This window comes from Bos javanicus, chromosome 22 (assembly GCF_032452875.1).
Source record: "Bos javanicus breed banteng chromosome 22, ARS-OSU_banteng_1.0, whole genome shotgun sequence".
Classification (NCBI taxonomy): Eukaryota; Metazoa; Chordata; class Mammalia; order Artiodactyla; family Bovidae; genus Bos; species Bos javanicus.
The window spans coordinates 1,549,974-1,563,641 of NC_083889.1; the positions used below are offsets into that span (position 1 = coordinate 1,549,974).

Sequence of the window (13,668 nt, forward strand, 5' to 3'; positions counted from 1 at the left end):
GACTATGTATTTGCTTGGAAACCTGCTTTCCTTCAAGATTCATGTCAATTGTTTTATGGCCCAGGACAACTCACCTTGTGCCAATGTTATCCCAAAATGCATGTTGCAAGTGAAAGGCTTGGTGCCAGTCTCTGAGTTTTGAGACATTGCCTTTCTCCAGCTAGCAGGCTGCTAGTAGCTATATCGGAGAAGGCAATGGCACCCCACTCCAATACTCTTGCCTGGAGAATCCCATGGACGGAGGAGCCTGGTAGGCTGCAGTCCATGGGGTCGCTAAGAGTCGGACACGACTGAGCGACTTCACTTTCACCTTTCACTTTCATGCATTGGAGAAGGAAAGGGCAATCTACTCCAGTGTTCTTGCCTGGAGAATCCCAGGGACAGGGGAGCCTGGTGGGCTGCCATCTATGGGGTCACACAGAGTCGGACACGACTGAAGCAACTTAGCAGTAGCAGTAGCTATATAACATCCAGCTAAAGATTAACAAGGGGGGCACTCTTTCTGCCCCCTTCTGATGTCTATGTCAGAAGCTCTGTCTATACACTTTAATAAAACTTTATCACACAAAAGCTCTGAGCGATCAAGCCTTGTCACTGGCCCAGATTGAATTCCTCTCCTCCACAGGCCAAGAATCCTGGCATCTTTCACGGCTCAGCAACAACCTTTCACTATGAACAACTATATGCCAACAAACTGGACAACCGAGAAGAAATGGACAAGTTTCTAGGAACATACAGTCCACCAAAACTGAATAAAGAAGAAATAGATAATTTGGACAGAACAATCACTAGAAGTGAAACAGAATCTGTAAAACAAACAAACAAACAACTTGCTGCAAACAAAATTTCAGGCTTCACTGAGGAATTCTACCAAACATACAAAGAAGAATTTATATTAAAACTTTTCAAACTTTACCAAAAGACTAAAGAGGCAGGAACACTCCAAAGTCATTATTTGAAGCCACCATCACCCTGATATCAAAACCAAACAAAGATACTACAGACAAAGAAAATTACAGGCCAATAATTTTGATGAATATAGATATAAAAATTATCAATAAAATATTATCCAACTGAATACATTAACACACATAGAGAAGATCATAAACCACAACCAAGTGGGATTCATCCCAGGGTCACAAGGATGTTTCGATACATGCAGATTAATCAATATGATATGCTACACCAATAAAAGAAAAGACAAAGATGCAAAGAAAGTATTTTATAAAATTCAACACATATTCATGATATAAACTCTCACCAAAGTGCGTATAGAGAGAACATATCTCAACATAATAAAAGATATTTGACAAATCCATAGCAAACATAATACTCAATGGTGAAAAGCTGAAAACATTCCTGCTAAAACCTGGAACAAGATAAAAATGCTCTCTATCACCACTCCTCTTCAACACAGTGTTGGAAGTTCAAGGCACAGCAATCAGACAAAAGAAATAAAAGGTATCCAAATTGGAAGGGAAGAGGTAATTTCATCATTTTATACAGATGGTAAAGATTCTGCACAAAAGACTCCACACACAAACTAGTAGAACTTATCAATGAATATAAAGACTCCAAACAAAATCTACTAGAACGTATCAATGAATCAGCAAGGTAGCAGAATGCAAGATTAACATATCAGTTGCATTTCTTTCCACTATGATGAAATATCAGAAAGAGAAAGTTAAAAAAAAATTGCATCAGAAAAATACCTAGGCATAAACCCACAAAGGAGGTGAAAGGCTTATACACTGAGAACAATAAAACATTCATAAAGGAAGCAGAAGATGATTCAAAGAAATGGAAAAATATTTAATGCTCTTGAACTGGAAGAATTAATATTGTTAAAATGGACCATATTACTCAAGACAATCTACAGATGTAATGTTATTCCTATCAAATTACCCATGACATGATTTGTTCTATAAAACTAGAACAAATAATCATAAAATTTATATGGAATCATAAATGACCCAGAATTGCCAACAATCTTGAGGAAAAAGGACAAAGCAGGAAGCATAAGCCTCCAAGACTTCACACAATACTACAAGTCTACAGTAATCAAAACAGCATGGTATTGGCACAGAAACAGATATGTGTATCAATGGAACAGAATACAGAGCCCAGAAATAAACCTATACACCTACAGTCAATTAATCTTTGACAAAAGAGGCAAGAATATAAAACGGGAAAAAGTTCTTCAGCAAATGATGCTGGGAAAGTTGGAAAGCTGCATGTAAATCAATGAAGTTAGAGCACACTCTCACACCATACACAAAAAAACTCAAAATGATTTAAACACTTAAATGTAAGACGTGATACCATAAAACTCCTAGAAGACAACATAGGCAAAACATTCTCTGACATAAATCATACCAATGTTTCCTTAGGTCAGTCTCCCATGGCAATAGAAATAAAAGCAAAGAGAAACAAATCAGACCTAATCAAATATATAAGCTTTTGCACAGCAAGGGAAATCATAAATAAAATGAAAAGATATCCTATGGACTAGGAGAAAATAGTTGCAAACAATGCTGCTGACAAGAAAATAATTTCCAAAATATACAAATAGCTCACACAACTCAGTAAGAAAAAACATACAACTCAGTCAAAAAATAACAGAAGACATAAATTGACATTTCTCCAAAGAAGACATACAGATGGCCAATAGGCACATGAAAGGATGCTCAACATTGCTACTTATCAGAGATGTGTAAGTCAAAACTACAATGAGGTAACACCTCACATGGGTCAGAATAGCCATCATTAAAATTATACAAGCAATAATTGCTGGACAGGGTGTGGAGAAAAGAGAATGCTTTTAGACTGTTGGTGGGAATGTAAGTTGGTGCACACTATGAAGAATAATATAGAGGTTCCTCAAAACACTAAAACTAGAGTCACCATACGATCCAGCAATCCCTCTCCTGGGCACATATCTGGAGAAAACCATAATTCAAAGAGGTGATGTGCCCAAAGTTCACAGCAGCACTATTTACAATAACTAAAACACAGAAGCAACCTAAGTGTCCATCAACAAATGAATGGATAGAAAAGATGTGGCAACATAAATATATAGTGAAATAGTACTCAGCTACATAAGAGAATGAAATAGTGCCATTTGAACCAACATGGATGAACCTAGAGATTGTCATCTAAATGAAGTCAGTCAGAAAAAGAAAGACAAATTCACATGATATCACTTATATGCGGAATACAAAATATGACACAAGCAGACTCAGAGACTCAGAGAACAGACTTGTGGTTGCCAAGGGGGAGTGGGGTGAGTGATTGTGGTGTTGGAGAAGACTCTTGAGAGTCCCTTGGACTGCAAGGAGATCCAACCAGTCCATCCTAAAGGAAATTAGTCCTGAATATTCATTGGAAGGACTGATGCTGAAGCTGAAACTCCAATACTTCAGCCACCAGATGCAAAGAACTAACTCATTTGAAAAGACCCTGATGCTGGGCAAGATTGAAGGCAGGAGGAGAAGGGGATGACAAAGGATGAGATGGTTGTATGGCATCACAGACTCAAGACATGAGTTTGAGTAAACTCCGGGAGTTGGTGATAGACAGGGAGGCCTGGCATGCTGCAGTCCATGCGGTCTTAAAGAGTTGGACACGACTGTGTGACTGAACTGAACTGAACTGTAGCACTTTATTGGTCATTTGAGAATATAGTACTTTTTAGGCAAAAACTAAATAAAAGAAAATAAAATTTGTAGGAGAAATTACAAATGTAACCCTCACTACATTCTCTAAATTATACCTTCTTTTCCATATCATAGGGCTTCCCTGGTGTCTCAGATGGTAAAGAGTCTGCCCACAATGTGAGAAAACCAGGTTTGATTCCTGGGTAAGGAAGATCCCCTGGAGAAGGAAATGGCAACCCACTCCAGTATTCTTGTCTGGAAAATCTCATGGATGGGGGAGGCTGTCAGGCTACGTTCCATGGGGTTGCAAAGAGCTGGACACAATTCAGTGAGTAACACTTTTCCATATCATAAAATAAGGTTATCTTTGCTGTAGAACAACTACATAAACAGTTTGGAACCTAATCAACTGAGATAGTACTTTGAAGAAAATTAAGCCTAAATAAATGAAATTATTAACAGGTACCAGAAGTGAGAAATGTTTTGATGTCTTTTATCACCCTTCTCTTGTCAATCATCTTATCTTTATGTTTTTCTTGTCCTCTTTGACTGAATTACATAACATTTTAAGACACAAAATGTTGCCTGATTTTTCATTTTTTTAATGAAAAATTTTTCATTTTATAGTGTAGCTTAACCTACAGCTCTTTTCTATTGGTATTTATTAGACTTTATAGGTCACTTTGTTAACAGAAAGGTCCAGTATTTATGCTCTCTATTTTCTTAGGCTTAAGTCTGAGAGGTTGATCAGATGCAGATTCAAGTGTTTAGCATGTACACTTCACAGGAGTGCCACATCCATCCATCAGGAGGCATACACTGTCTGGTTGCTCCTTTTTTTGTGATACCAGCAGCCAGTAGTGATCATGTCAGATCCATTATTTCATTCAGGGACTGCAAAATGATAATTCTTTTTATTCCTTCAGTATGTATTAGTTGAAGTTCTTTGATAATGAGGAAACTCCCCCTCATCAATTTAGTTACCCGGAGAAAGAATTCATAAGGGAAAGGCAGAATAAATGTTTTATTCTTTTCTCTTTTAAAAAATTTTAAAAATAATGAGTTGGTCACTTAGCATCTTCCAAAGGTAATTAATGAGGGATTTTTTTTTCACTGTTGTGATCTCTTGGATTTAAACATTAATGCTTTCAATTAATTGTGGTGACTGATGCTGACTGATGCTTTAATTATCTAATAGTCTGTGGGGGGCCTCTTTAAAGTTGGCTCCTGAGTCCTGTTGACACACCTGCAGTTGCCCTGACAGCATGCTTCTATTTAATCTGTAAATAGAGTAAAGATACTCCAACATGATCATGTTCAGTTCCTGCCCTGCCGCTGCAACGGGCTGTATTTCCAAAGCCATGGGTGCAAAGGGAGCACACTGCTGCTTGCTTTATTTCTAGATCATTTTAGTGAAATTTAGGAAATATGTTTCTTTTAAAAAAGATAAGATTTGTCACGAATTAATACTGATTCATATTGATACCTCTAGTTTGAATTAGTATTTTCTGTTTTGTTTCTGTTACTCGTTTCTCCCATGCTGAAAACCCTAGTTCTCAAAGACAGTTGCTTAGGTGCTTTACTCACCCTGCAATCCCAGCCACGATTGAGCAGACTGGACTGAAGACACTTCAGGTGAGTCATAATTGGAGAGCTTAATTTCTTGGAAAAGGGCTCTGCCATGTTTTGATTCCTCTGTACATCCTGCTGGGTCTCAGGCTACTCATAAGTCAGGGGCAATCATCCCATAATGACTCCTTTAAACTTAATTGGGACATGGAGTCCCTGGATTTTAGAATACGCTTGAGAGGGGAGCGTAGAAATCATACTGACTTTGCGTGCTGTCACCACTGGCGTGGGTGATCCTCTATGATTGTACAGGGGATGAAAAAGCTATTTCTGAACAAAAATGGTCACTAACTAAAGATTACACCAGAAAGGGGGAAAAACATGTCACAAACTTTCCTTGTTTAGATTGAGATTGGAGGCAGGCGGGCTTTCTTTTTCAAGGAGAAATATATAAATATATTATATCAATATTTATATATCAGTAAAGAACAGAACCACAGTATAGGATATGTTACACAGAATATGTGTATCAATCTAGAATTTATTCTCTATTCAGCAATTATCCATTAATATCTACCAGGCACTGTGTATGACTCTGGGGAGTCAAAGATTACCAAATTTACTCACTGCCTTTGGGTAAACAGAAAAGGCAAGCAGTTAGAATAATAAGCTATTTAAAACACAATGATATGAGTGAAAAGGTGATTGGAGCATAGAGAAAAGGGGGATTAATTCTAGACAGGAAAAGTTAAGAAAGGTGTTAATAGAGAATTCGGTTAATATTCCAGGCGTAGGATTTCTTTACCTCATGGGAGGTGAGGCCTGATAGCAGGGTACGAACCACCATAAGGGTAAGGACCACCACACACATAGTATCAGATGAGGAGGGCACAGCCCTCTTCATAGGATAATTTAATCTGCATCTTAACAAAGTTGAAAGCAATGAATCTATGCCCCGCTCTGGTTTACTCATGCCCCAGAACAGGAACAGAAGGTGGCCACCTGTGACAGCAAAGAGGAGGCAGACAAGGTGGGGGTGGGGGCATAACAAAAGAAAAGGAGAAAAAAGAAAGATGCCAAGGAAAGGATGCAAAACTGAAAACCCAAGTCACAAAGAAGCAATGATTTATTCTAAGGACAGGCCTGCTGGGATCACAGAGCAGGGACAGGTCGCAGCACCTTCAAGCCTCATTTCATGGCAGGCATATTCCTCTCATGAAGCCAGGATCTCAAAGTAAATGCATGTACAGACTGGATTATTCTGATCATTTTAATAAGAAATAAAACTTGGTAAAATGTAATGTTCAATGGGGGATTTGAACTTTTATCTTTAAAAAATCTATCTATTGGGGTCTTCCCTGGTGGTGCAGTGGAATGCAGGGGACACAGGTTTGATCACTGGTCTGGGAAGTTTCCACATGCAATGAAGCAGCTAAGCCCATGAGCCACAACTACTGAGTCTACACTCTAAAGCCTGCGAGCCTCAGCTACTGAGCCTGTGCACTGCCAGTACTGAAGCCCATGCACCCTAGAGCTGGTGCTCTGCAACAAGACAGGCTGACCCAGAGGAGACAAAATAAATCAGTTTATTGGTATTCATGATGTAATATGTGAATATCATGCAATAAATATCTGAAGGCTCCTCCACCTCTATTTTGATCTCCCCATCTTTGTTTCTCAGCCTTATTTGCCAAGATAATCCAAAAGATCTCTCTACCTGATGAGGTAGGGTTTATAGTTTGTTTCCCTGCAGGAATGCATTTTTCTTCCCATCCCCTGTTTGTGTATGCGCAGATACCACTGATGTAAGGCAAAGAAGCAAAAACATACTTCTTGTATTTCTTATCAAACAGCCCATATGACTGTCAGGGTAACTGACAGCACCGTGGGCCCGTGTGGCTCCTCCTGTCCTCCCCCTGACCTCACTCAGGACTGTACTGGCCAGTAAGTCACATCTCTGTTGTCAGGGCCTTAGTCGTTAAGAGAAGTTTTTTAATAATCATCATGACCAGGTGGCCTCCATGCTCTGCTTGTCCCCAAAGACAATGATAAAGATGTTGGTTGAGGTATTCCTTGTGCCCATGTGACCAGTTATCAATTCATAAACTTGACTTAGGAAGGCACATCCTGTTTCCGAGCACCAACCCCCACACCCTAAGTTAACTATAAAACCATCCCAGTGGCTCCTCGAAGGTGTAGGGAGCAGCTGCAAATGCTTCTGGGTCATTGTCCACCTGATCTCCATCCCACCTTGTAAGTTTGCTGTTCAATCACTACGTCATGTTGGACTCTTTTGCAACCCCATGGACTGCAGCCTCTGTCCATGGGATTTCCCAGGCAAGAAACTGGAGTGGGTTGCCATTTCCCTCTCCAGGGGATCTTTCTGACCCAGGCATCAAACCCATGTCTCCTGTATTGGCAGGCAGATTCTTTACCGCTGAACCACCAGGGAATTTCACCCTGTAAATTACTCTGGAACAAATTTGATTATACAGAGTTGCCTGCCTTGTTTATAGGTCTCAAGATGCCTTCTCAGTTCAATGGGCACTTTTGGTTCCCTCCATACCCCAACACTGCCCAGATTATGAGTTGATTTATGCTACAGATTGGATACAGTAAAATTTTCAAATAAACCTTAAATAAAAAGTTCATTGGCAGCATGCCTGAGCCAAAGTTTAAGTATATTCTGTTGTTGTTCAGTCACTAAGTTGTGTCTGACTCTTTGCGACCCCATGAAATGCAGCATGCCAGGCTTCCCTGTCCTTCGCTGTCTCCCTAAGTCTGCTCAAATTCATGTCCATTGAGTCAGTGATGCCATCCAACCATATCATCCTCTGTCACCCCCTTCTCCTCTTGCCCTCAATCTTTCCCAGAATCAGAGTCTTTCCCAATGAGTTGGCTTTTGCATCAGGTGGCCAATGTATTAGAACTTCGGCTTCAGCACCAGTATGTGCTGAAACTTTTTAAAAATACACAAAATTGGAACAGGATCAAGCATCTTTACACCAGTGGGTCCAAGCTGTTTGGCCTGTGTCGTTCTGGGACAGGAGAACAGAACCTGTGACCATCTCCAAGGCCTGTATCAGAATGGCTACCAACAAAGTCAAAAGGATACCCTTTCGCCAAGTTGTGTTAATCAGAAATAACCAGTTTTCTTTCCATCTGGGGTTGATTTAACCTCTTGGTGATTTAGTTTTCTTATGTAAGAATAGGAATATTTACCAGCACCCAAAGTCTAGGAGACTCTCTAATGTCAAAGAAGAAAAGAACTTTAAGAAATGGCTCATTTCACCTTCTTAAATGATAAAAATTATGACCTCAGATGCTTAAGTGACTTGTTCAGGGTTGCAAACTTAAATTTATGAGCTTGGTGAAGAATATTCCAATAAAGATTGGAATAGAATTCTCTAAATGGACATACATATTTGTTTATATTAAAGATATTTAATAACATTTCTTCTTAGGAAACATACAATAACACTGAAAGAACTTTCTATTAGTCTTCTGAGGTTGATGGCTTCAGAAATAAAGGTGAGAAAATTAGAGGCAAAGACACATCCTTGATTTAATATCTTAAGTATGCTATGGTCTCAGTGCTCGTGTTCTCTCAAATTTGTATATTGACACTAATCCCCCAGGAGGGACCTTTGGGAGGTAATTAGGCCATAAAAATAAAGCCCTTATATAAGTGTTCTTATTAAAAGTACCCTTATAAAAGAGGCCTGGAAGAGCTCCCTTACCTCCCTCTGCCACATAAGGATATAGCAAGAAGTTGACAGTCTGAAACCTGGAAGAGGTTACTAGACTCAACTATTCTGGCACCCTGATCTTGGACTTCCAGATTCCAGAATTGTGAGCAATAAATTCCTGCTGCTTATAAACTCACAGTTTTTGGCATTTTTACTATAGCTGCCCAAATGGGCTAAGACAAACATTGATAACATGCTTTAGGAAAGGGCAGAGTTTAATAGAGGATTCAAGCATGGGAGGATAAAATTTAATTCATATGATGTGTTTTTGTTAGTAAAAGAATTTCTATATGTAGAAGAATACTGTACCTTTTTAATTTCAGATTTCAAATTACAAGGGTTACTCTGCTGGCTGAAGAGGGATTTCTTGAATCTCTCTATAATCCTTCTTTTCAAGTTGTGGTGCAAAGCTGGAGGAAGCTGCATAACATGAGAAAATCATAATAAGCATGTCATTAACAATGCATAGCTGACTCTCAAGAAGCATTTGTGATGGTAACAATATTCATTCAATAGGACTCAAGAAGAATTTTAAATTTTACTCCAAATAGCATGATTTGATACTACAATTTTTCAGTCTACAATCCAGAAAAAATATTTTACTGTGTTTTCTTTCAAAAGGTTACTTCTAATTATATTACTGTTCTTTCATTTTATTGATGTTATTTTTCACAGAACTAAACTACATATTAGTTGCACATATAAACTGAATCTTGTAAATAACAGACTTACAAGGAAAGATGTATTCTATGAAAGAATAAAGAGAGAAATGAATATGTATACATTAGGGCTCAGTCAGGATGAATTAGATTTAATAAATAAGTAGTAGGAAGCCACTGTTTGGGGTAGAGAAGGGAAAGTATCATGAGAAGCACTGTTTAGAGTTGATAACTCCTTACTGTTACCCACCAGAAGCTTCCACCTCCCTGAGTCAAACACCGCAAGGCAGAGCTGGTGCATGGCGTTTCAGGCGCGGCCCAGCGTGGTTCTGTCCGTCAAAGGGAAGGGTGGCAGTCTTCCCTGACATGCCTTATTGTCCGCTACAGCGCCAGTGCGTCCTTGAAAAGTGACTTACCCTGGTTCTGGCAACTAAATTGATATGCCTCTAGTTAACTTAGAATTGCTTTTACTACTCCTGATGGCTTGAATTGACTTTCATAAAACCTTTCTTGCATAAGTCAATATTCAGTCAACTTAAGATTCACATACGGGGCATCACAAGGGACAGTACCCTATCTTTAAAGTTTTCATGAAGAATTAAAGTTTTTGCACAGAATGGTAACTCATGCATAGTCTAACTGCAGATGACATAAGTACAGGTAAATACACATATATTATAATACTAAGGATGAAATGACTACTACCTATAATTTGTATGTGCCAGGCACTACTGTTCTCTTTTGTGGGCATTAGCCCACTTTTTTTCTTGACAATAAACTTATAAATCAGGAACTATTCTATAGGTGAGTAAGTCAGATTTTATATAACACCCAAGACACTTTCTGAGTCTCCCAGCTCTACTTTTGCTTGAGAGCAAACACCACCATCACTAGCATTACACTAGTATAACACTTTACAAACATTTCACATACTGTATTTCCCTTATCTCACAGTCCCATGGCCACCTGAATGATGAAACTGAGTCTAGAAGAGAGAATGACTCCCTCAACATCACAAGTCTAAAAGTGTGGTTTTTGTTTGTTTTCATCATTCCAAAGTAACAGAAGGAAAAAATAAAACCTTGTATGTTTATATAGTAGGTTTCCTCAAACATAATATATGGATTCTTTCTGAGGAACTATATCCTCTAGTGTCTCCAAAAAATACACTGGCAGACCATCAGTAGTGAGAGGGTAACAGGCAGGAAGGCCAAGGGTCTCCAAATGGAGGAAATAGGGTGCAAGCATCAGGTATTTTTCTCTTAAAATTCTGTGTTGCCATGACAATACCTGGTTCCACCTTAACTTTTTTCTAACCTTGAGCTAACCAATGCGTTTTTCTTATGGAAATGCTTTTCTTAAGCTATGTTAATGTATTATATATTTGCTTTGGAATTTGCCTTTCTTCAAAATAGTTCCAACTAGACTAACTTTTTTTCTTTTCTCAAACCTTGGGCTGATAATAGCTCAACAAACCAGTATTCATATCAATTGTTTCATGTCTGGGGGATGACACACCTCGTGCCATCCTATCTCAAAAATGCATATTGTGGGAGAGGGGCCTGGTGAAACTCCATCGGCCTTGAGGTGTCTCTCTTATCTGATTAATAGCTTCCTAACAGACATTCAGAAAACGAAGATCATGGCATCCAGTCCCACCACTTCATGGGAAATAGATGGGGAAACACTGGAAACAGTATCAGACTTTATTTTTTGGGGCTCCAAAATCACTGCAGATGGTGACTGCAGCCATGAAATTAAAAGATGCTTACTCCTTGGAAGGAAAGTTATGACCAACCTAGATAGCATATTGAAAAGCAGAGACATTACTTTGCCAACAAAGGTCCATCTAGTCAAGGCTATGGTTTTTCCTGAGGTCATGTATGGATGTGAGAGTTGGGCTGTGAAGAAGGCTGAGTGCCGAAGAATTGATGCTTTTCAACTGTGGTGTTGGAAAAGACTCTTGAGAGTCTCCTGGACTGCAAGGAGATCCAACAAGTCCATTCTGAAGGAGATCAGCCCTGGGATTTCTTTGGAAGGAATGATGCTAAAGCTGAAACTCCAGCACTTTGGCCACCTCATGCAAAGAGTTGACTCATTGGAAAAGACTCTGATGCTAGGAGGGATTGGGGGCAGGAGGAGAAGGGGACAACAGAGGATGAGATGGCTGGATGGCATCACGGGAGTTGGTGATGGACAGGGAGGCCTGGCGTGCTGCGATTCATGGGGTCGCAAAGAGTCAGATACGACTGAGCGACTGAACTAAACTGAACTGAACAGACATAAAACATCTGGCTAAAGACCAGCAGGGGGGGCACTCTTTCTGCCCCCTTCTGATATCTATGTCAGAAGCTTTCTCTATCTCTTTTATACTTTGATAAAACTTTATTACACAAAAGCTCTGATCAAGCCTTGTCACTGGCCCTGGATTGAATTCCTCTCCTCCAGAGACCAAGAATCCTGGCATCTTTCATGGCTCAACAACAACCTTTCAGTAGCCCACAGGATCTGCTTTGATAGTGACTCAAATAATATCTTTCCTATCGAAAAAAAGTGATTTGACATATTATTGTTTAAAAGGAGATTTCACTAAATGCTAAACTGTTCAGCATATCATCAAAATAAATACACCGAATGTAAAATTCTCTTGTTGTTGTTGCTCAGTCACTCAGTCATGTCTGACTCTTTGTGACCACATGGACTGAAGCACTATCTGGGCTTCCTTGTCTTTCAGTATCTCCCAGAGCTTGCTCAAACTCATGTCCGTTGAGTTGATGATACCATCCAACCATCTTATCTTCTGTTGCCCCCTTCTCTTCTTGCTCTCAATCTTTCCCAGCATCTGGGGCTTTTCCAATGAGTTGGCTCTTTGCATCAGTGGCCAAAGTATTGGAGTTTCAGCTTCATCATGAGTCCTTCCAATGAATATTCAGGGTTGATTTCCTTTTGTATTGACTGGTTTGATCTCCTTGCTGTCCAAGGGACTTTCAAGAGTCTTCTCTGGCACTACAATTCGAAAGCATCAATTCTTCAGCACTCAGCATTCTTTATGGTCCAACTCTCACATCTGTACATGACTACTGGAAAAACCATAGCTTTGACTACGTTGGCTTTTGTTGGAAAACTTATGTATCTGCTTTTTAACACACTGTCTAGGTTTGTCATAGCTTTTCTTCCAAGGAGCAAGCATCTTGTCATTTCATGGCTGCAGTCTCATCCATCGTGATTCTGGACCCCAAAATAAAGCCTGTCATGGTTTCCATTTTTTCCCCATCTATTTGCCTTAAGAGTTTACAAACCCTGAAAACCTGAGTCCACTTGAGAAACACAGATTTGCCCTAAATTCTATTTAATCTGTCATCCTTGCCCCTAGGAATCAGAAGATCCAGATGAGAGGGTACAGATGGATCTAACTTCATCCATCACCACTGCTGGAAAAAAACAGTATGTTGCCCTGATGACAGTTAGTCCTGCATTTTCCATCTGAGGACAGCTCATTGCTATTCCTGACCACATCTCTGTATTCTTCTGGCAACAAGTATTGTTGGTAAGATGACAATCTAAAGGAGCTCCAACCAAACTAACAGTCTACTCTCTAGGAGACAGATGTTTCATTTTTAAAAAGTTGCAATATGCTAATTTTCAAAGCATTTATTTAACACAACAATCAAATTTTAACTATAGAGTTAAATCCAAACTTACATTGGCTGCAAAGTTTCCACCTAAGCAATAACACATGAAGACTCCTGCTAACATATGTATTTCAGTCACCTTAATTGCTCAAAGATCAATTTTGGTTTTCAGCAATGGAAGTGAACCACTGATTTCATTCTCAGCTCACTGGTCTTAAGATTACTATCTCATTTTTGATGAAAACAGATGAAAAATCACTGGAGGCAGGATAAGGATTCTAACATTGTGTCTCTAAAAATAGCTGCTTTTAGATTGTTTCCACAGATTTGTCTCCATGGAAATTGGGTAGGAAATGTCACCACCAGCCAAAAGTAAGCAGTTTCCCATTTAAAGTCACTTGTT

At 39.3% G+C, this 13,668-nt stretch overlaps 1 protein-coding gene across 4 annotated transcripts in view; it reads right to left on the minus strand.

The window, feature by feature from the left end:
* The window catches only part of NEK10 (NIMA related kinase 10), a 267,365-nt gene that overhangs the window by 29,591 nt on the left and 224,106 nt on the right, over positions 1 to 13,668 (minus strand). For all 4 annotated transcript variants that reach the window (XM_061395695.1, XM_061395694.1, XM_061395692.1 and 1 more), the window contains one exon: positions 9,284 to 9,394. In XM_061395695.1, coding sequence (XP_061251679.1) covers positions 9,284 to 9,394 — 111 coding nt within the window. The remainder of the gene's footprint in view (positions 1 to 9,283; positions 9,395 to 13,668) is intronic.